We start from the raw sequence: 24,225 nt of genomic DNA, 5'->3' as shown, positions 1-24,225 counted from the left end.
ACGTTCCTCAGACTGACATCTTCCACAATACTAATCAGCTGCAGTTTGTATCCACTCCGCTGTGGCATTTGTTAGCTTGTCTTGCTTTTGTTTTATCTATACTTCTCCCACACGCTGCATCAACGTAGTCTGAAGACTTCCTCCACCCAGTGAGCAATGGACTTTCAAAATTTAAAAAAATGCGTTAATGCGAGATAAAATAATCGTCGGCGTTATTTAATTAATGCGTTAACGCGATTATAACATTCCAGCCATGCTATATTTTGAACAATAGGAAATAAAAGGAGGAACATGAATTATAATAATTAACTTCTTAAGTATTTTTGTTCCGTCCTTAACATAACCCAACAATTACTCTCCAAATAGTAACAGACAACAGATGAGCCTTAAACATTATCTTTATTTTGGTTTCTAAGCAAAAGCTATAAAACAATGACGAACCAGAACTCAATTTTGTCCGACACAAATGAAGACAAAGACATATTTAGAGTATCAAGAAAGGAACAAAATGGAAGGAAGGAAGACTTTCACAAAATATTCTGTACATCCCTTTAGATGTATTTACATTTTACCCATGTTTGTATGGATCACATACGGGGGAAGTGGGGAGCAGGATACCGTCTGTGAGTGTCATTAACTAATACTGTACACACTGTATACAAAGCTCCACATGCTTCATACAAAAGTATCTGATACGTTTTTGTGACGGTGTGTTGGTGTACGTCTTGATAACACACGCATGCATGCATTTTTCAAACACAGTGCGATAGGACTCTATCCTACTATTGGTGTGGCTCCTATATGTTTGGGATCATCACATTGCCAGTCCCTTCAAGTACACTGCACGCAATAACCGTAGAAATAGAAAGAACGCTCCTGCACAGAACACAAGTCAACACATGTAGGAATGTTGTTTGAAGTCATTTTCAAGATAGGACTAAATATACATTAAGTGTGTTTTTTCTTCTAAACAAGTACAATCATTGGCAGCATATCAGCCAAACAAGCATGCAAAATAACACAGATGTCCTGTTTCGTCATAGAAAAATAGAGTCCTCCCTCGTAACACACTTGTAGGATTATGACAGAAATAAGGCCACATATCCATTTCCTTTCTAATACAATATGACACATGCTTAATAATCCATCCAATATTGTTATAATTGTCTCTACAGACCTTCCCCGACTGTTTGAAACCGTTCCTGTTTAGTTGTTTGCTAAGTGCCAAAGGTCAGAGATAAAAAGTTTGGACCTGACTGCACAGTATGTGTGGATGGGAATCCTGAATGCAGAAAGCAAAGGCATAACAAAACAAAAGGATATGTCCGCAAAAAAAAAGTCAAATTGCAAATCAGTTTGGTTATACAGCAGCTGTTGAGCCCAGACTGAGGCCAAACTGTGCATACATTTTTAAAAGTAGTCGGTCTGAGCGACCTTGACAGAGAACCAAACCTCACTCTCGTTTCACTCTTTTTGTTGCCGTCCCGTCTCTGGTGAGAAATGAAAAAGAGTAAAAGATGACCCCTGACGCTTCCACACATTCTCTGCTACATACGAAGTATTCTGGGCCGTGAAATGTGCGCTGAGCAACTCTGTTCATTTTAAACAGGCCCAGACAGCTTGAGAACCAGAGGACACCCACCTCATGAATGATTCATCCCAAATGACAGCCACAGCTGAGAGTTACAATTTAGAGGAAGAGGAGGAGGGGTGGGGGTGAGGGGGTCAGCAGAGCACAGGCATATTTATGTTGAGCTCTGCGACCGGGGCTGAAATAGTCTCTGGATATTGTTAAATTGTATGGTGGCTGGGAGGAAGTGGAGGAGCTGGGAGTGGCGGATGGTTCAGTCTGTTCTCCATCCCGAGCCAATTTCATGCTCGTATATATTTCCTGCTTTCAGGATGGGCTCGCAAGCACCTTCCCTTCGTGTCCAAGTGGGATTAGTTTCGACTCGCCGAGGCTCAGTATCTGAATGTTGACCTTGAAATGTAGAGCACCCTCCACCCCCTTCTACAGTACATCAACACACATTTGAATTTCACATGTAGCATTTTCCTGAAGCAATAGAATGAACCATTGGCCACAATGCCACAACCAGGACTGGATTTCATTTCTGCCTCTCTACTTTCAGATCCACCGTTTTTCTGTCAAGCCTCTAAAATGCCCTGAGGATTAAAAAGAAACTAGGAACGGCCATCAGCCTCAGCGCCGTCTTTCTTTACAAAAAAAAATCAATGGGCCGGCTGCTTCGGGATGTAGTTCTCTAATGCAGCGGACACTCTTCTCACTGTGAGCAGGAACAGTCACAGAAACTGAAGTGAGGAGCTGAAGGAGCTGTGGACTCGCCCTCTGCGGGAGAAGTTGAGCTGGCAGAAAAGTCTGTGGGTGGTTCTTTTTGATGACTGAGGAAAACATGCTAAACTACATTAACAGCCTTTGATTTAAATGCAGTTTGTAATTGCAGAGTTGTGTGTTACACCTGTGATATAGGTGCTGAAAGGTGTTTTCTACATTTCCAGTCCAGGTCTTGTTGGAGAAATCCATCCCCACCAACTCTTCTGGAAGGTGTCCCCTTCAATTTACTGCGGAAACGATGTTCAAAAGCCTGACTCGGTTCCTAACCCTGAAACCATGCAACACACACACACACACACACACACACACACAGACATAAACACACATCTCCCTTTTCTCAGATCTCAGACTGCCCTCGTCTCAGGCGTGCATGTTGCGTTCCTTGGGGGCAGGATTGGAGGATGTGGTGGTGGTGGTGGTGGTGGTGGACATTGAGGGGGAGTCTGAGCTGGCGGGCAGAGGGGGCCGAGGTTCGATCCCCTTGCTCTTCATGAAGGACAGCAGCTGGTCGGGGATCTCCGCCAGGACGTCCTTAGCCAGGCTGGCCATGCTCAGGACCTGGTTCCCCGACCGGTCGATGTAGTCCCGGAAAGGAACAAACTGGATGGGAGCAGGAAAAATGGATGGGGATGACAACAGGGACATTTGCCTAAATTTGGTATTTGTGAGTGTTTTGCCTTGGTGTGTAGTTGAACATCTGAAGTTGAACTGAATTCATTTAAAGTTACTATGAGGAACTTTCATTTTGGGTTGATTTTGGTGATCCCTGTGGACTAAAGCGGTAGTGTTTCTCAGCACCAGAGTCCCTTTAGAAAACCTCTCATGTTACTGCAGCAGGGTCTGACAGTCTGCTCCTCTCAGTCCTGGTTCTGGTTCTCCCGTGCCTCCCTTCCCTCCAGCGGGACCAGCAATACGGCCTGGGCCTCCAGCAGCGTGGAGTCGGCTTCCAGCGGGGACCGAAGGGGCGGAGAGGAGAAGCTCTGCTCCTGGAGGAGGAGGAGGAGACGCTGCTGCCGGTAGCTGAGCTCTTGATCTCGCACCGAAGTTTCCGACTGCAGGTCAAAAGCGGCAGAGAAACCGGATTTGGGTCTGTCTACGGTGGGCTGGTCTCTGCTGGAGGCCCTGCTGGAGTCTGAGCTGAAGGAGTTTCTGGTGAACCTCTATGATTTCATCTGATTTCACCAGAATCCAACCCGGTGGCACCGATGACGAGCATTAAGTATAACTCTATAGAAATAGACCATCTTCTCGTTGATGGTCTGGTTTACTTTTGCAGGTCATGTAGAGGATCAATATTACATTGAGAGTGTTTCATAACCAGTTTAAAGTTCCCCTTAGTATTTTAAATAAAATTCAGCTTTTATATAATACTTACATTCATGCATGGCAAGATAAGAGGATATTTATGATACTTTTTTGCCTTTTGATCAAAACAGATCTTAAAATTCCCCATTATTTTGAACAAAAACAGAAACAAATAGTTCTGCTTTTAACAAAATGGGTCTTCTTTTCCTACACAAACAATATGCCAAGAACCGGATCAGATCAGAATTCATAAAAGTTCGATGCAGTCTTTTACTAGTTAAGAGCCCTATTAAAGGCCTTTGGTTATGGACTATATGGACTATTGGTTGGTTATAACTTGAATGATGGTGGTGTCCCTGACACAGATCCATGTGGTTCAGGTTGTAATTGAACAAAATCAACTCCATGCAGATGTTTGCTGGTCACAGTGAGGAGCACCAGAAGTGTGACAGGGCAGCGTGTACGTGGAATACGCTTTACCTGGACGATATCTCTCTCAGCGAAGCGTCCCCTGGAGGACACCCTGACCTCATCCCCGTCCAGCTCCTCCATAGCTGCGGACAACAAACACATCATTTAAACTGTTCAGGTAGGCCTAATCTACTCTACATCCTCTGTGTCCTTTGCTGAACTAATTCAACTGTTAATAGGAATGTTTTAACAGGAAGGGCTTTACCTATCAAAGTGACACAAATACAGTTGAAAAGCATTTTAAAAATTCAAAAAGTCTGATTGCTCAGCAATTTGTTAGATCATTTGTATTGTATGATGAAAGTTTCATCGTTTCTCATTCAAGTGTATTCGTCCTATCCTGGGATGTGAACTGTGTCCAGGGCTCGTGTAGTACTTACTGTATGTGAGTCCACAGCTAGTGGGGGTCATTTCTCTACCTTTTTTTTTTCTTTTCACAAAATCTCAGTCATTAGTGGAATTCATGACAAAATCAACAGAACCAAGAACTTGAGCTATCTGACTAACTTGACTCACTTCCAGTGTAAACAAAGCTAATCACGTCTCACAGGACAAAGGAGAACATTATACACTGTTCATTATCCTCTAAACTCGCCACTGCTTTTAGACAACACTGATAACAAACACTTCAATATACTGTGTGTTAGCATGCACACAGCCCATGTCTGAGTCTTATATGAGGTAAGGTGCCAACGAAGCAAATCCATGCATGCCTTTAACAAAGAACAGAATTGAAATGGTCTGCATAAAAAGCATTTCTCTTCATAGTTATGGTGCAACCCTGTGTCTATGATGTCTGGAACTAAGAGCAGAGGGAACTACAGTGCAGACCCAGCCATGCAGCCGTCCTCAGGGACTAATAAAGAGTTCAGACTAAGGACAGGTTAGCAGTCACTCTGTACCACATCTGTTCCCTGTTGCTCTCCAAGTGGAGAAAGGAAACAATCACTTATTCTGTAGACCAACCTCATTAGTGCTGATATAGGCCACATGGAGGAAGGGAAGGTAAAGTCCTTGACTGGAAAAACTGAGTTATGCATCAGTGTATTTATAGTTTCCTATCAACAAAGCACATCAGATGCGCAAACTGACAAACAATCCGTGGCATTTGAATTTCAAGGGGAAAAGGGAAAGGAAGGGATGCTGAGGGAGGGATGCTGATGGGAGAGTGGTGAGGCTCCACATGGCACACGGAGATGGCCAGATGGTGGTCGGAAGCAGCGGGGGAAAAGAGGAGAAGAAGAAGGAGGAGGAGGAGGAGGAGGAGGAGGAGGAGGAGGAGGAGGAGGAGGAGGAGGAGGAGGAGGAGGAGGAGGAGGAGGAATCATTTGACATGCTTGTATAAGAGAGGAAATGGGGAAAGAGCAGACAGAGAGACCGGGACAGGACGGACAAAGACGTGAGAGGACAGAAGAGATGGGACAAGAAGAATAAATACATTCGGGGGGCTGAGGGTGTCTGTGGAGATACTGAGCCCAATAGAGACCCTCCTGCTGTCCTGAATAACATATGAGACGTGTGTCTGCCTATAGATTCACAGTTCAACGCACGCACACACACACACACACACACACACACACACACACACACACACACACACACACACACACACACACACACACACACACACACACACACACACACACACACACACACACACACACACACAAACCCACTAATACGGACATGTGTTCAGCACATGGTTTGTAGATATGGGGCGACATGGAGATTCTTAATAATGATCGTTTTGAAACATCAGCATGTTATTGTCGGGTGATAGTTTGGTTTCATCAGCACCCATTATCTGACACACTAGAATGTATTGTCTCTTTGTATTAAGACTAGGTTACTCATAAACCCAGTTGTTGTTCCTCTGATCTCTGAAGAGGACACACATATACAGGTTGGTGCAGAAGGATCTTTAGCAATCACTACTTGAAATTGTTAATCATGACAAAACAATCACATCCCAATGTCTATTGGACAAGTTTTTAGTAGTTTTGCCTACTACTGCTCCCAAGATAGACTTTCTATCTCAAGTTCATCAAAATTCAGTCACTTCTTAACTAAGTAGAGTTACCGCCTTACAGTTGCATGCCTCCTCCAACCAGTCATGTTGCATCACTTCATCATTTTATCCTATAGTTCTGTGAAATAGTCAGTAATAGCATAGGAACTCTTGAATTGTGTTTTATGATGTCACAGTGACCTTTGACCACCAAATTCTAATCAGTTCACCCTGGTGTCCAAGTGGAAGTCTGTGCCAGATGTAATCAATTTCCCTCAAGGTGTTCCTGAGATATTGCTTTCCGAGACGGTTGTAAGGTCACAGTGACCACCACCTTCGATCAGCAAAATCTAGTCCAGGTGGACGTTTGAAGAAATGGCAATAACAAGACGGACAGACAGACCGACAACCCAAATGGCTAATGGACTGTACTTGTATAGCGCTTTTCTAGTTTTCCAACGATTCAAAGCTTTAACACTACATGTCATCATTCACCCATTCACACCCATTCATACAATGATGACAGTTGCTACCATGCAAGGTGCCACTTGCCCATCAGGACTATCTATTCATACTCACACACCGCAGGAACAGCTACGGGAGCAATTTAGGGTTGAGCGTCTTGCCCATGGACACATTGACATGGACTATCGGAGCCGGGGATCTAACCGCCGATCCTCGGATTGAAGGACGTCCCTGCTCTACCGCTGGGCCACAGTCGCCTAAATGTCAGATGATCACCAAAGCTACTACAATTCATGCTGAGGGACTATGGATGTCTGAACCAAAAGTCATGGCAATCCATCAAATACAGGTTGAGATATTTCATTTAAAACCACAAATGCGGACCTCATGCTAATGCTAGAGGAAAAGTTGAAGAAAAGTCTGGGGATCACCAAAGTCATAACAATGCATCATCTGGGTACCATGACATTCTGTACTTAATGTTTTGCCATCTATCGCATGTTGAGATGTTTCACAAGATAACTGATAACGTTGACTTCCTACCAGGCGGCAACCTCTGCAGAGTGAAGCCAATGCGGAAGTGTCTTACAACTTGCATTCTCTCTACTGACCAGCAGGGGGCGACTCCTCTGGTTGCAAAAAAAGAAGTCTGGTTGTATAGAAGTCTATGAGAAAATGACTCTACTTCTCTCTTGATTTATTACCTCAGTAAACATTGTAAACATGAGTTTATGGTCTCAATCTCTAGTTTCAAGTCTTCTTCAATACAGCATGATGTTCATTTAGTAAATGATGGTCCATTTAGAGTCAAACAGACCATAAAGCAGGGGATGCTTTAGGGCGGGCTTACTGTAATTGACAGGTCGCTACCGCTACCAGAGGCGAATCCAGCGTCTCTACGTCAATCCTCCGAATTCCAAATGTGGTCAATTCTGTTCATGGGTTGAGAAAAAAACAACATGGCGACGGATGTATTCCAAGATGGCGACGGCGAAATCACCAAACTCAAGGTTTTAAAACGGCAGTTCACAAATCACACAATGACTATGTCAACTTCTTATATACAGTCTATGCTTGCTGCACTAGAGGGAAAATCGGGATCACCAAAGTCAGTGGGATTCATCCTCTGGGTACCATCAATATCTGTGCAGAATTTCCTGGCAATCCATCCATTAGTTGTTTGGATATTTCAGTCTGGACCAAAGTGGTGGACGAACTGACAGAAGGACTGAAAAACAAGCCGACAGACACATCCATAAAAAGTAAGAGTATGTTTTTTGACTGATAAGGACAAGCTGTGTATGATTACATTTAAGAATAAGGGTGGTGTTATTCTACATTTTTCTTCTCATGAAAAGACCCAAATCAGCCATTTGTTAGTTTCCTACTTTCTGACATTTACATATTTGTAACTTCCTAAAACAGCTGGCCGCTGTAGTTTTAAAAAAACATCACTCAAACCGCAGTAAATAGTGCATTTGTTGGGGGACTATTTTCAGCGACGGATTAATACACATTTGGTGCTCAAGTGGAAGAAGATATATCAGGCTCTGATACACACACAATACTTGTTAGTACATACACTCAGTGTTGGTTTTAGCCTTTACATGACATTTGTAATGACAATTATAGTGTTTCATCAGCCCCAGTTTTTTATGTAATGTAATAAAATCACAGGTTGTTTCAATGTAGCATTAATAACTGGTTTGTATCTTATATGTTCCACCCTCTTTAACTGAATATAAAGAAAGTAAATCCCACAGACAAAATATGTTGTATACTGTAAATCATGGGCGTGGCAGCTGCTCCTCCAGAGGAAATTACAAAATGTACCTATAATATTTCTCATACTAGTGTAGCCGCAAAAAAGGTATCAAAACACCTGTTAAAAGGCACCAGAATACAGGAAAGGCCTTCTACTCTGTTAAAGGATTTCTGGCAGGGGACCCCCAGACACCCGTTAGACTGATCCACCCACATTTTCAATGCCCCCCCCCCCCCATGCTGTAAATGTTAGAATATATTAAGTGCTGTCGGTCAGATGTTCTTCTTGCTGTGTCTTGATGTTTATTTTATACTTTTCATTTCCTATAGTTCAAAGTAATACATCCTTGATGTTGAATATTCCTCATTTGAAAGATTAACATTTCCCACTGGGATCACAAAAGAGAGTCTAATTTTCTGTCATCCTCAAACGTTATACGAATGAAAGCAGCACGGACACATTTGTGGCCCATTTAAAAACGTACCTTTTCCAAGTGTATCCTAAAATATGTGTGAAATGTATTTTTAGCAGCGTGGGAAGAAAAGCAGACGCGCTTGAGTGGGGAAAAGGGGGATGAGGGGATGACACAAGCGGGAGCAGAAGGGGTTATGATAAATTTTGATTTCAAAAGGAAGGCTGATCCCCCACACGGGGCTCCCCGAGAGGCTCGGCTCTGACTTGGGGGGGGGGGGGGGGGGGGGGGGGGGGGTTGGTGATGTGTGGAGGACTGATCAACCAGGGAGCAGGGCAAAAAAAGAAAAGCAGCTGAATACATTTCGAGCACCAAAACCAGCAAGAGGAGAACTTGATTTATCCTCTTTTTGTGTATCGCTTGCGTAACCTTTTCAAGCATCACAGAGTGGAAATCAGGCACACGTCAAAGAAGCTCTGCATGTTGAGCGACAAGAGTTTGTAAAAAATATTTAGCTGGGGCCCTGCCTGGCACTGACAGAAGGCGATTACAAGGAGTTATCAAAGACGATCCACCTAACACAGCAGCTCTGCTCTCAGGACTTTAACTTCCCCGGGTCTGGGCTGAAGCCGGTGAACACAGAACTCAGTGGTTCCATCCCTGACTGAGGTAGATTAATCCATAAATCTCTTTTAGTCGCATCATCTCCGCTTTAATTCCTCTCTCTCTCTCTTTATGTCACACACAGCGTTGACCTCTGACCCCAGCCTCAGCCCTGCACACTGAATAAAAGGTCCCAACGGGGGGCTCTCTACTCCTTCAGCTAGAATAATTCCCTGTGTTACTTTTCTCCGTCTGGTGATTCATTTCAAATCATTTTGCCAATTAACTTTTAGAGAGACACTTGTGCATTTCAATAGAGTGTCTCTTTTTTTTCTGTACAGCAGACTGAACTTTACATTAAGAACTGCTCTCAGCGCAGATCTAACTGCCTTGCTGAGTGATCTGGAGATGGATTAAGCAGCTGCTTTATTATAGAGCATGTCTCTAAAAATCCTGATTCTGCGATATCATTTAACACTTATAAAAGGGCAATGTAATGCGACATTAAATGAAGTAGGGTTGTTGGATGTGATTGGGCATTATTGATCTCTTTGTGAAAATTGGAGGCCAAATTCAACATTGATTACACTGATTGAACATTGATTTTCTACTTTCCTGTCTTTGCAGCTAAATCTTGGCTGTGTCACTGCCACCTGTTGATTAGTAGGATATGGAGAAACCATTGTTGGACTGTGTATCGCATCACCTGTGTGCGCGCGCGTGTGCATGTGCATTCTCGTGCACAACATAAACAAAGAGGAGGACCACTCGTAGAGAAACAGCTCCTCGGTGCTGCTAGAGAATCTCCACTAGGAGCCTTTAAGCATAAAAACATCTATAATTAGCAAAACGGCTAATAAAGAGGAGAAAGAAAAAAGAAAAACAAATGGATATACTATATGATTAATGAATTCATTCTTCACTCTAACTTCACAAGTTTATGCTCATCCCTCGTCCTCAACATATGTAACATACAAGGAATAAACAGAATAAAGCACTGTAAAAACATGCTCACGTATTTCTTCTCAAAACATTATTATTGATGTAATAAATGTCATCTGAAGAAAAAAAAACAGACTATTATTATTTTAGGAAAGTTAAAGTTAATATGCAGATTGTGTGAGAATAGAAGGAGGCCTGGCAAACATGAACTCTATAAATAGTCCCATCCATCCAAACTGCACAGGCGGAATTGGATGCTTTTGAGTCCCCAAGGACTCCGATACATTGGTCTTTCTAAAATGCTTAAAAATAAAATAATTAAAACAGAAACAGAAAAAAATTGTATATAAAGCACCGGTGAGTTCCAACAAAAAGCGTATCTCAAACACAACAATGACATATTATCACCTTGTAAAGCCTTGTGTGCAGTAGTTTATAAAGACATGTTTACACATGGGAACTCATTGGAGTCACATTTCTACAACTGACACAGCATCTGGGAAACCAATATATATAAAATATATATATATCAAAATACTATATGTGGCTCTGTAGCTGCTAAATGCTCCACTGCGTTCACCTGCTAGTCTAACTGTGTCCACCTGTCGTTTGTTGCTAGGCAGCTTTTTCTCTGAAAACTGAAAAAAAAACTGGAAAAAACAGCTGAATTGAGAGTTTGCAGGCTAGAGAGCCAGAACAAGTCTTCCACCAAGCTGAGAGGAATGAAGGGGGATATTACTTCTCTGTGCGTTCTTCGCTATGAAAAAAACGTTTACATTACAAATGTTAAAAAAATAAATATGAATCAGCGCAGCTTTAAAGGAAAGCTAGGGAGTGTTTTTGTGTGTAGCTCTGCCATCAGTTCTATCAGTTCTTTCTTTCTAATGAGATCTGGGGACAGACACTATTGTATAATGTTATCATAAATTACAGAAGTGACGAAATGAGATATAAAAATAAAACCGAAGACAAATAAAACTGAAATGTTCCTTTATCACTGAACTGTGAAGGAAAGGTACTTTAATTGAAGACATGCTTGTAAAGGCGCATTTCTTTAATTACTGTATGCTACAAATGCAAGGTACTTGTACTTTACTTAAGTATTTCTATTTTTTGCTACTTTATACTTCCCCTTCCCTCCATCTCAGAGCTCAATATTGTATTTTTACTCCATTACATTTGACAGCTTTACTTCCGTTACAGATGGCAGGTTCTCAGCCTCTTGCTGTCCAGTGAACATTTGGTTGCACAATGAGCACATTTTTCTGACAATGCTTACATACTTTTACCTGAGTAGGGTTTTGAATGCAGGGCTTTTACTTGTAGTGGAGTATTTGTCACAGTGTGGTATTAGTAATTATGCTCATATAAAGGATCTGAATACTTCCTCCACCGCTGGTGGCTAATTACTAATCAAGCTTGTGGAAATGTTCTAGTTTAAAAAGAAGAATCTCTCAGTCAGATGGAGAGGTGTGAAATGAAGAGAGATACAGCCTCTGGCTTTGGGGAAATAGAAACTGTGTATATCTGCCATGACTCTTACATTCAGGGAAAAATAAACAACATGTTTCCATCTCACTCATCACAAAATGAGGATGAGAAACTACAGCCATCTGTCTGTTAGCACAACTCAGAGCTGATTAGTACAGAGATCTGAAACTATACATCAAGGAGCTCTTAACGTTGTACTGCAGCCTATCATGACCCTGCAAATGCCCCGAGTGACATACAAGTTATTGTCCTTATTGTCAAAGACTGAGCAGTATTAAGACAAGAACTTCTCGCTTCAATGGCACTTATCCTGAAGCAACTCGCATCCTAAATCTTTCCCTCTGCGTCAGTTTAACGTTGAACTTTAAGGGCATAAGCTATATGGTTGCACTAATGTTTTCATTGTATTGTTTCTGTATTGTAATTGTGGCCGTGTGTTGTTCGTGGACACTCCCTCTCCTGTGTGCTACGTGATATGTGTTGTTGTTGTTGAGCGCTCCGAAACGAATTCCAAATCAGCTGTGGTTCATAATACATGATTTAATCTCAAAGTCTATGGAGACCCATTGTATTAATTAATGAGTAGCACCTGTGTACAGTACGACCCTGGGGTCACACTAATCTCAATCTGGACCTTTCATGCAGCTACCTATTTGCTATTCATTATTAAGTAACAGGTTGTGTTTTCCAGTGAGAGGATTTTTGGGGTTTTGCGGTGCTGCAGCTAACATGTTCAGTCCGTCCGTGGCTGTTAAATAATGAAACGGCCTGGATATCTGACTGATACTACAGGCGTGTGGATGGGTGGTGGGCGGGGGGGGGGGGGGGGGGGGGGGGTGAATAGAGGCTTTGAGAGGCTGACCTTTGCATGTGGATCTGAAATATTTCAACAATGCAGCAACACGGGTGGCAAAAAAAGAAATGGCTCCACGATTGTTTTGGCTGAGGTGATGAAATCTGTAATGTTTTCTCTCACACACACACACACACACACACACACACACACACACACACACACACACACACACACACACACACACTTACCATCAAACTCAGCAGGGCCCACTCCTACAATGATGATAGACATGGGCAGGGAGGCTGCCTGTGGAGACAACACAGGAGGGGGGTGAGCCAGTCTACTGTTCTCCCACAAAAGAATACACACTGTGCATGTCATGCTTTAATGTCCAGTATATACACACGCTGGATTACACTTTGCTGCAATGAGAATTCAATACGTTTTCGACCATTTTCATGTCTTCACTCTGGTTCTTTGTCCAAAAGAGTCTGTTGTTCTGCTTTTGTGTTCCTTTCATCAACAAAATGACAGGGTTCTTACTGCCGTCGGCACATACGCATCAAACACGCAGAATCCCGTCTGAGTGGGCATGGCCATGTGACTGAATGAAGCACAGCCTCCTGCATGGACTGCAAAGACTTGAAAAGTGAGCGCACCTTTTCACAAGTCTCCGAGGAAAGAATAACATGTAGCATCAAGCTGGGCTCGAGTGTTCATCAGTATGGCTTCTTATCACTCCAGTTTTGTTGCTAACAATGCACACATGAACCTTTTGTCTGCATGACTATAAATGACTTTGAACAGTTACCATAATTCAACTGGAGCTGATCTCAGACCACCTCTTTCATGCAGACTTTGATACAGTCTCCTGGTCAACATTAAGTTGCGCACAAATGTTTAATTCTACAGAATCTTTAGATGAACCTCTGATTCAGACTAGTGTGAAGTGAAAGCGGCCATAATGTTTTCTCATTTTACTCTAACGCTGTTTTGCACTGAAATGACGTAAAACTGTGATCAGAAGCTAACGAGGGAGCCATCTCGCTTCAAAAACATTTTACTCTGAAAAATCTCAAAAACTAGACAACATAATTCATTTCTATGGCATTAATGCTCTGTATGAATTTGTTCATGTTTTACGAATGGTTTAACCTGAGCCAGGACATACAGCAATGACAGCAATCATTTCACATCCACATTAAGTGTGTCAGCTAACAGTTACTTAATTAGCCTTCACTTAAACAGAAGTCATGCTTCTGGCCAACAGATGACATTGATATGTCAATGTTTTAGCTCTGTCGTACGCTGACCAAACATGCATCTTCACGAAAATCTTACCATTTAAACCAGTGGTCACCAACCTTTTTAAGCCCAAGATCCCTGACCTCTGCCTTGGTGACGGGCAAGATCTACTTATTGAGGCGTTGAGAGAAAAAGACTGTCCAGACTGTACTTACAACTATGGCTTTTTATTTGGCCTAATTGTAATTGAATGAAATCAAACACTTTCGTCCAGCTTTCAAATTGATGTGACCAAGAACACACTAAATAACTTCATTTCAGTGCAACATAAAAAGGAAATTATTTGTTAACCGCACACAATATGAACAAGAAAAAACACATTTGCAATGAGCAGGCTGGGTGAACGACCAATATTAACTGTTGTATTTATCAACTGACGTTACAACACAACACTGACACAATTCTCAGTCAGTGCAACTAATGTAAGTGCAGTTCAGCTCTGTGTCCCATCACAATGCCATCAGAAGTCATGTGACTCAAGTCAGTGTGATGTTGTGACTGAACACTGAGTGCCTTGTAGTTCGGCTCATAAGCACAGACAGCCAGTCTGAGGCAGTCTGTGAGGTGTCTGTCTCCTTACCTCCTTATCCCTCACTCCCTACCCTGGTGTTCTCATGTCTCCTTACCTCCTTATCCCTCACTCCCTACCCTGGTGTTCTCATGTTTCCTTACCTCCTCATTCCTCACTCCCTACCCTGGTGTTCTCATGTTTCCTTACCTCCTCCTCCCTAACTGTCCGTGCTGGATCTGTCCCTGTTGTTGTAAAAAGCTTAATAAGTTGTTAGCATGACATCATCCAGCTAGCCAAACCTGTCTGGTACAGCTAGAAGAGAAGCTCCATGTTCTGCTTCCCTTTCCCGCTAGTCTGCTGATCTGGGATCAGCTCTTTAACTGCAGAATCTCCTCAAACTTCTCCTCTCAAACGGGTCTTGGAGGAGTAGTGCTCGTGCTGGCGCTCGCGCTCGCCTGTAGAGACTTCTCCTGACGAGAACGGTAGCTTGGGGCCAGATCGTTTTGGCCCCACTCTGAATCTATTTGAAGACGCTGATTGGCTAAATTGTATGTCATTCATTTATATCTTTAATCAGCGATTGGCTAAACTGCTTCATAGACCCGCCTCGGTGGGGCCCACCAGTTGCGCGTTCTGAGACGTGCACACAAGCGGAGATGATGAGCAGACAGCCTGCAGACAAAATCCCTTCAAAATAAAAGCACAGGATTTTTTTTTCTTCTTTTTTTAAATTTTATTTTGGAGAGCGACAGGGAAAGTCTCCGAGATCGACCTGTCGATCGCGATCGACGGGTTGGCGACCACTGATTTAAACCTTACAATTTAAACCTTACCATTTTAATATACTATGTGATTCTTCCTTCACCTTGAAAACATGTGAGAAAAGTTTTCTTCAAGAATTCAAGGTAACACAGGATGAGTAAATGATGTACAAATGGTCCTTTTACGGGTTAAGTAGTCCTTTAAATGTATGCCGAACCCATTAATGAGATGTCCCCACATACAGTTGCTGCGTTTTGTGTGCAGTGTTGTGTCCACTCACATTGACCACAGCCTCTTTGGTCTGAGCCATGTCCGAGATGACGCCATCTGTGATCATCAGCAGCACAAAGTACTGGGAGCCGTCAGTCACCTCTGCAGCACACCTACCACGAGAACACACAAAGAGGTTGACTGACCTGTGTGCGTAGACAAAGTTCAGAGTAACATTGTGTTTCTGTTGTGGCGGTACAAGGCATTGAGAGCAATGAGATTGTTGTTCGTTTGTGTGATGCATTACTGACCTGACTTTGTGCTACAAAAGCAATTGAATTTGCAGACCTTTATTTTTTCATTTTGTGACAAATTGTGGCAATGTCCCCGAAATGCAAAACCATAAGAATGCAAGAATTAAAGTAAGAAAGTTCAAATAAGTATGTTTTAGTGCACATGAAGAGTGATATATATATATATAAATAAATGATATAGTACAGTGTTTGCAGGAAAGTTGGGTTGTTGAGGTGCAGGTGTAATCGGGGTTCTGAATGGTGTAATTGTATGCAGATGATTAGAAACCGTTTTGTTGGTGGTTGATATAATCTTACCATGCACAGATAATGGGATCAGAAATCAGGCAGGTTCCTCTGGGTTTGATTAAAACTGACAACAGTAATATTGGAGCAGGCTCAAACCATATCCTGAACCTTTATCACTCCCAACTCCCCAACAGTGGCCGTTTGTTTCAAACCATGACGCTCTACCCTACGTCAGTTTTGCATGTGTCAGTTTCTGCCCGTTACATGTATGCTGTCATAACCCGGCTCCTAGGCCGGACACAATGGGTGATGGTAAATGAAATGTATTTATGATAATGAAGTAAAAAATAAAGAAATAACTACAATTGTGAAGTGTGTCGGTCAGTACCTTCAGTAATGTAAAAGTAAAAACAAGGGGGGAAACAAAAGAAGACTAAACCAAGGCCAAAACGGGCAGACGCTGGCTGGGATGAGTCCAGGTGAGCAGGAGAGACCAGATCAACACTGGACTAGGGCAACCGCGTTCCTGTGACACCTTCAGGGACACAGCAACAAATAACTGCCAAAACCCCAATTGTACTCTTTTAAGGTACAGGGGCCATCACAATGCATACACTGTCTTTTCAAAATAAACATACATGTTTACAGGAAAGAACTCGGTTACATTTAGGCAACAAAACTACTTGGTGAGGTTTAGGAAAGGCTTTATGGTTCTAGACAGGTGCACTCAGTAGAGAGCAGATCGCCGCCAGGTGCGTCTGCAATGCCCACAGCTGTATTATGTAATTGAATGAATACAACCAACAATTGGTTAACCCCCTTCTAGACATCTGTATGGCTTCAGAAAACCATGCAAGGTACCACCTGCCCATCAGGACTAACTCAAATTCATACAATGCAGGAACAGCCTAATGGAACAATTTGGGATTAAGTTTCTTGCCCAAGGACACATCGACATGGAGTAGCCGCAAGGGTGACCCGCTCTAGCACTGAGCCATGGTCGCCCCGCCCTCAGTGGCCCCTACTGGTTAAGAGTAGTGGGTCCTGTCCTGAACTCCCTTGACACCTACACTAAATCCCTAATTGGTTAAATGGCTGAATCGTAAAATGGCTGCAATGGATTCATGATTGAACAAACTACTATGCTGAACCTACCAACATAAAAAGGAGGAAAAGGAAAAGTTGTTTGGTCATTGAGTGAAATCCAGTTAAAATCCTTCGGGTAGACTCATCAATCCTTCTCAAGTGGGGAAAGTGCACATGTTTAGGAACATAACTTGACAGTGTGTGAGTGTGTAGCTGGTGATGCGGGGATCCCAGCAGGGAGAAGGAAGACCTGCTGTCTGACTCACTGTTTGATTGGCTTACACTCTCAGTCTGGCCCGAGGCAGAGAGCAGGCAAAATGGCAAACTGTCTCTCTATCTCTCTGTGCACCTTCCTGTCTGCTGTATACTTCCATGTCTGTCATCATGTCTGTCTCCACATCCGTCCCTCGTGTTTTCTCTATTTTCCACCCTCTCTCTGTCTCTGCAGAATAACGGGGAAGTGTATCAGCAGGTGAAACGAGAACAAATCTCCCTGTTTCCTTTTAAGCTTCGGCACAGCAGCAATCTTCCCTGTCACCTGTTATCCTTTAGGAGCCTTTGCCTTTTTCTGGGCCTTCTCTCTCTTTATGGGAGCGGCTCTTCTGTTGTAAATGCTTCTAGCACAATAATATTCATCTTTACTTATTGATTAGAGCAGCAGTGCAATATTACATAGATGTGCGGTTCATGAAAGTTTGAAAACACAATTTTCGAGCTTTACTGGAAAGAAAGACCCTCCAAAACAAGAGCTCCAGCGACCAGCATAGTTTTCTAATCTTCTTGACTTTAAGACAATTACAACAAAAGAATGATGTTGTCACGGTTTAGGCTTTGCCCCCTTTGTGTCTCTGTCTCTGTGTCTCTGTCTCTGTAGCTCCGCCCCTGGTCTCCTCCCAGCTCCCTCCTGTGTGTCTGAGTGTGCTTCCTGATTGTCCTCATTCACTACACCTGTGCCCAATCACCTGCCCCTGGGTTTTCCCTCTGTCAACCCCTCTTATATAAACTCCCCTGCTTCCCTGTTGTTTTGTTGGATCGTTTAGTTGCTTCCCTGTGTGCGCGCGCTCCGTGTACCAGGTTTGTTCCCTCCACGTCCCAGGGTTTGGACTTTGTCTTTTTTCGGACTTTGTCTTTTTTCGGACTTTGTCTTTTTTCGGACTTTGTCTTTTTTCGGACTTTGTCTTTTTTCGGACTTCGTCTTTTTTCGGACTTTGTCTTTTTCGGACTTTGCCTGTTGGAACTTTGCTGATGAACTCAATAGCAACTCTGAACAAGGGGAAACAAAACGTAGACTCTTAAATCCGGGTTGTGTTTGTGTCTTTGTGGGCAGAAAAGCTGGATCGTTATCTGTGACAGTCTCTGGAAATACTATTTATGTTATAATTGGAAACACATAACCAGCCTACACTCACACAGTGGTGTCAGGCAACACACAAGTGCACAGAGACAAAAAGTTGGACGACAGAAGCAGCAAAAAGAATACAATATGTGTAAACACACACCTACTGTTGGAGAGGAGCAGCGTACAATTCATTGGCTGTGAAACTATGATCCTTGTTCCAATGAGTTACTGCAAATGGCAAGAGTTGTTGCATTTGGCCGTGTATATTCACGTATATATAGATTATACCATGCCACTTCCTCCTCCTCTCTCCTTCTCTTTAACGCTACTCTAAACCTCCCACATGGATGACAACAAAAAAAGAAGAGGTGGATGAAGAGGAGGAAGACTGAACAGGAAGTGCTGGACCGACATAAGGAAGGACGGTGCGTTTAATTCAGAGGAAAAAGAAGAAGAGTACGAGCCAGAGTGGAAGCGGGGAGAGCAGATGAAACGAGGATGTAGAGGGACAGCAAGTCAGTGTTAGTGGAGAGGGAGGATAGATGGAGTCGTCGAAATGAAAGAAAAGGTGCATTTGATGATCACAAAGGAAAAAGTATCTGGAGACATGAAAAAAACAACACAAAGATGAAAGAAGGAAAGGAAATAAAGTTTTGGAGCTCTTGAGCCCACATCTGAACAACACAGCACTGCTACACTCCATGTGATTATGCAACCACAATCCAATCACACGCAACGGGGACATATTAAATTATTGATTCATTTTGGGCTAAAAATACAATAGCAGGTAATAACCAGCCAAAATCCACTAAAAACTAAACACCGGCTGTGTAATAAAGATGTATTGGTGAAATTGTATTTGTTTTTTAAAAGAGCTTGAAGGATGATGTGCTGCAGGGTTGAGCAGGATGACAAGGTTTGATAACTTATTCATATGTATGTTATTTAAAGCATTGACCTTGAGAACCGTGTGGAGGTAATAGACATGCTCTGCATTTAGTATTGAGCACCTTTAAGGACCTGGTCCCTGGTCATAATAGACTACACAATATTGTTTATTCACTGAAATAAATGAAGGGCAAATATAAAATTGTACATATTCTAACCATGGTCTCTTTATGGTAATTATTTGTCTCTTTGTGGTTGTTTTGTGTCTCTTCGCAGTCACTTCAAACTGAGGCCCTGGTCCAGGGGGCTCTGGGCTGGTACTCCTTGAGCCTGTTCAGTAAACCATGATACTCTTGGTAGTGATTTTGTTTCTCTTTGTGGTCATCTCTTTGAAGTTGTGTTGTATGTATTTGTGGTCCCTTTTTTATCTATTTGTGGTAATTTTGCGACTCCGTTTTGCAAGATATGAAGCTTTCGAGTAAGTTCAGTCAGGAAGACTATACTCTTACATGCCTAAGCCCGTAGTTTATTTCTCATATCTGCCAATGACTCCTCACGCACGCTCAGTCATAATTACATTGCTGTCATTGTTTGAGGCTGTCAATCATGATATCAGCTGTTTAGATCAGCTGGTCTCCTTTATCCAATAGCACAATAAAACTGACATCATTAGCCTTTCATCATCTGCTGCCGTCTCTTTTAAATATGATTGTCTCTCTACCTTCAGTGCGTTCATGCTGCTGTTACGCAACCCTCCACCTCCCCATCTCCTCCCAGTCTTCATCATCTTTCTATCAGCCACCACCAGTGTCTGGACTCCATGTGGGGGTTTATCTTGCTGCTGCTCAGGGCGGACGCCCCTCCATTACAAATCTCCCTGTAGAGTCTAAGCTCCTAAGACTCTGTCAAGACTTTATCATCCCATATCATCTGTTTATAATAAACAATTATCTTTTCTTCATCTGACTTCTCTCCTGATTGAAATGTGAGCAGTCACTTCATATTGAGGCCTTGGTCCAGGGGCACCTGGGCCTGTACCCTGTAGGCCTGTTCAGTGAACCATCAATGATACTAATAAGCGTGAGGAAAAAGACCCATCATCTATCTTGCGGGACCCATTTCCACCCATTCACACCCAGTCATACACTGATGGCGGGGGCTGCCATGCAAGAGGCCACCTGTCTATCTGAACTAACCAACATTCATACACATTCACAAACCGCAGACATCCTACGGCAGGGGCGTCAAACTCATTTCCACTCTGGGCCACATCAGCATCATGGTTGCCCCCTAAGGGCCAAGAGGAGCGGCTGTTGCCGGACCTTCGTCGGGGGGGGGGGGGGGGGGGGTGCTTGCGGGAGAGCGGTGCAGGAGAGCGACTGTTGCATCTCCACCGCATCCGCTGGTGGAGGTGTGCTCGAGCGGATCGGGTAGGACCTCCGCTGTGCGCGTTACAGAGAGCAGTGGATAATTGTAATTTGTATCAAGTCTGATTTTAAAATTCTTTTTTTTTTTTTTCTGGCGGATTCGCGGGCCACATAAAATGACGTGGCGGGCCGGATTCGGCCCGCGGGCCTTGAGTTTGACACACGTGTCCTACGGGAACCATTTGGGGCTAAGTGTCTTACCCAAGGACACATTGAAATGGCATTGTGGAGCCAGCGATCAAACGGTCGATCCTCTGATTGAAGGACGCACCGCTCTACCACTGAGCCACAGTTGGCCCACAGGGTTCAATGACAATAATCTTTACTTTATTATAAAGAGTCACTGTACAATAACAAAAACTTCATTGCCATTTTAAAGCAGCACAAATCTGAGATTCAGAGTAACTGCGATGTCATTCGAGAAAGAGTCGAAGCCCCCAGCAGTTAAAAACCACCAGGGCTCTGTGTAAAATATGCCAACCCTAAAGGGGTTGGCATATTTTACAGAGCAGGGTATCATTAACCTTTATGGTGACACTGACATGCTCTATGGGGAGTGCCCTGAGTGCCTTTGTGTCCGAAACCCTGCTCTGACAAAAACACTGGAATTAAATACAGCTTTCTGCTGGAAGCAACAATGTTAGTGGTAATCGTACTAACAGGAGCTCTGTGGTAACCCCACTTAAACTGGTTCCCACTTAAAGGAAAGGCTCTATAACGCCTACTTGAGGTCAAAAACTCCACAGGGAACCTTTAACTCTGTAATAGGGGTGTAACAGAAAGCTATCAGTATCTATTTATTTTACAAAATGGTCTGTACATGATGGACGGGACTTATACCATTTGTAAAAAAAAACATCTTTAGCTGCCCACAAAATATACAAAATAACATTTACAATATAATATTTCAACTATATACCGAAATGAGGCACAAAGCTGTTACTGGTCTGGGTGGACAATATTGCGCAATATTGCATTATTATTATTTTTTTATTTGAGTTTGTTGTGTACTACAATGTAATATGAGTGTTGCGGAGACTAGATCACAGTTGATTGTGATAGTTTTTGCTAATACAATCAATGTGTTTATAATGAAGTTGTTTACTAGAGCACAAACTTAGATAGACCTCACCTTTTCTCTGTGCAACCACATTGATGCATCTAACTTTAAAATGTACAAAATCCTCTTCCGGGGGAGCATGCCTCCCTGACTCCCCTACAGGTTCCGAGTTCTCCCCACCACAGTCTCACAAAATCCTGTGGGAAACGCTGTCTCTAAGTATGTTGTCTCATGTGTATTTCAGATCATACGATCTGGTAGGGAGAGGATGTTTGAGACAATGTCACACAGAGAAAGAGAGAGAGAGCAGAATTTATCTTAATTAAACAACGTATTCAGTTTTCAGTGAATATTTTTTGGGAATGGCAGGAAATGAGCTTTCTTTATTTTTCTGGGGAACAGCCTCCTAACGTAGACTCCATGGCGCACCTTTTTATGATTTCCAAACTGACTGATGGACATTCATACTGACTGGACATTGGAGATCCTGCCACCATTGTACAGAGTGAGATAGCGGTGTGTTTTAATTTGGCTGATAAAGAGTGGTGTGACGTTTGTGGCAAATTGTGTCAAGTATTGAGTGACAGGTCAGAGTACAGACTTTAAACCCCTGAGGCTATCCAAACCAGAGAGTGGAGACCTTTGAGGAGAACGTCTCCACTCTCCACTTAAAATAAATAAATAAAAAAAGCCCAGTTGTGGCTTGTCATTAAAACATGGGAAGTTTGAGCTGACTGTAATGTATTCTCTACACCACTTATTATGAGCGTTATGGTTGTGGGGGAACCTTGCTGGAGAGTAAACAGTCCTCTGAGAGGGGATGTGGGTGTGTATGTAAGTGTTGGGGGTGGACTTAAGGAAAAGACTGTTTAAGTTGAATGTAAATATAATCTGGAATGACTGGAAACATACATTGTAAGCGGTGATTTCTCCACAAAAACAGGGATGATTGACAGTTGCTGCGAGTTGCTCATCACGTCGATTGCTTCCTGTCACCGAGTCACCTCTCTCTGTTTGCATTCATGACATGCATACATAAACAGCTGCCTTCCCATGAGGCCACAGGATAAGTGACACATGCATATGAAACTTATGGAAATGTACAGATTTTATGTATGAGCAACATTATGTATGAACGTGTGTGTGCGAGATTATGTGACACATATGGTACAGGAAATAGATGTGTCTCTTTCAGCATGTGTGTGTTTGTGTATGCGTGTGTGTGTGTGTGTGTGTGTATCTCTCACCGAGCCACCTGGTTGACAACGGGAGCGAAGTTGGTCGGACCGTACAGCTGAACAGTTCTCAGGCTCTGAAAGTAAGCCTCCAGTACACCCTCGATGCCCACACAGTTTGGGTTTTCTGTGTTTGAGTTCTGCAAGAAGAGAAAACTCAGTATGTAAAATAATACATCAAACCTATTGAAAGGAAACCAATAAGGATTCGTTGTCATGGCATGATCAACTCTAGTTCTCAATACAGCATGACCCGGCCTAATATGTCATATATTTCATGGTATCTGCTTCGGCTAAACCACAGTTGCTGGCTCCACTGGCATTGTTGTGCTTGCTTTTTGATAAGCAGCCACATCTCTAGTACTGGGTAGGATCCCGAACCTCCTTGCCCCAGAACAGCCTGAGTTCTTCGTGACATGGATTCTAAAAGGTGCTGAAAACATTCTTAGTGACTTTAAAGGTGGTTGAATAAAGGTTCCATGAATACTTTGTTTTGTTTTTGTGTTTGGAGCTGTCCCACCACCGTCCACAAAGAGTGTCAGAATCCTAATGCGCCACATTTTCTTATTTTACACTGCGTCGGCGCTTCAGACGCCACTTCAATGGAAATATCGCACAGCGTGACACGGAGGCAGCTTATGTGTTTGTTTACCACAGTGGAGGTCCCTGGTGGGATTTATTTGCATTGTATTACTGGTATTCAGATCGGAGAGAAACATTTATGTGCTGAATAATGTAGAAATACCCCACGTGAATACAGCACACCGCCAATCCACAGGGCATGAAAATGATTCACCGCTGCCTGTCACCTGATTTCAACCACATTCTACTATTTGCATCTTTGTTGAAACACTGTTTGTCCGACTTCCTCTGGCAGCGACCCGATACGGTAGCTGTGGGAGGCTCATCATCTTCTCTTTTTCAAAGGCGGGTTCACGCTCACGCTCTGTGGCTTTCTGTTATCTCCCTCCAAGATCGCTTTTTAATTATTTCCCCTAAGACTGGGGTTTTAGTTTTATAATTTGGATTTCTTTAAAAGTATTATGAGACAAGATACTGGAAGTTTACATTTGATGAACTCCAGACACACCCCGAGCGGTTTGCGAACAATAGATTCCTAATTAGAGTTACCTTAGAATGACTCGACGCCGAGATTTGTCACGCCGGGGTGAACTCTAATTGGGAAAGCTCATTGAGCGGCCGCTCGCGTGGAAAGCAGCAAAGTCATACAGAGTGATGAATCTAG

At 43.0% G+C, this 24,225-nt stretch overlaps 1 protein-coding gene across 1 annotated transcript in view; it reads right to left on the bottom strand.

Moving 5' to 3' along the window:
- Nucleotides 1-2,700: 2,700 nt before the first annotated feature.
- LOC306715799 (copine-9-like) overlaps nucleotides 2,701-24,225 on the bottom strand; it is a gene marked incomplete at both ends in the record, with an annotated part of 132,238 nt that continues 110,713 nt past the window's right edge. The window contains 6 exon segments of the mRNA XM_079186275.1: nucleotides 2,701-2,823; nucleotides 2,825-2,956; nucleotides 4,142-4,215; nucleotides 12,863-12,920; nucleotides 15,473-15,575; nucleotides 22,992-23,119. Coding sequence (XP_079042401.1) covers nucleotides 2,701-2,823; nucleotides 2,825-2,956; nucleotides 4,142-4,215; nucleotides 12,863-12,920; nucleotides 15,473-15,575; nucleotides 22,992-23,119 — 618 coding nt within the window.

Source organism: Pholis gunnellus (genome assembly GCF_910591455.1).
Source record: "Pholis gunnellus genome assembly, chromosome: 3".
NCBI classification, from domain to species: domain Eukaryota; kingdom Metazoa; phylum Chordata; class Actinopteri; order Perciformes; family Pholidae; genus Pholis; species Pholis gunnellus.
This window is presented reverse-complemented; position numbering and strand designations above follow the sequence as displayed.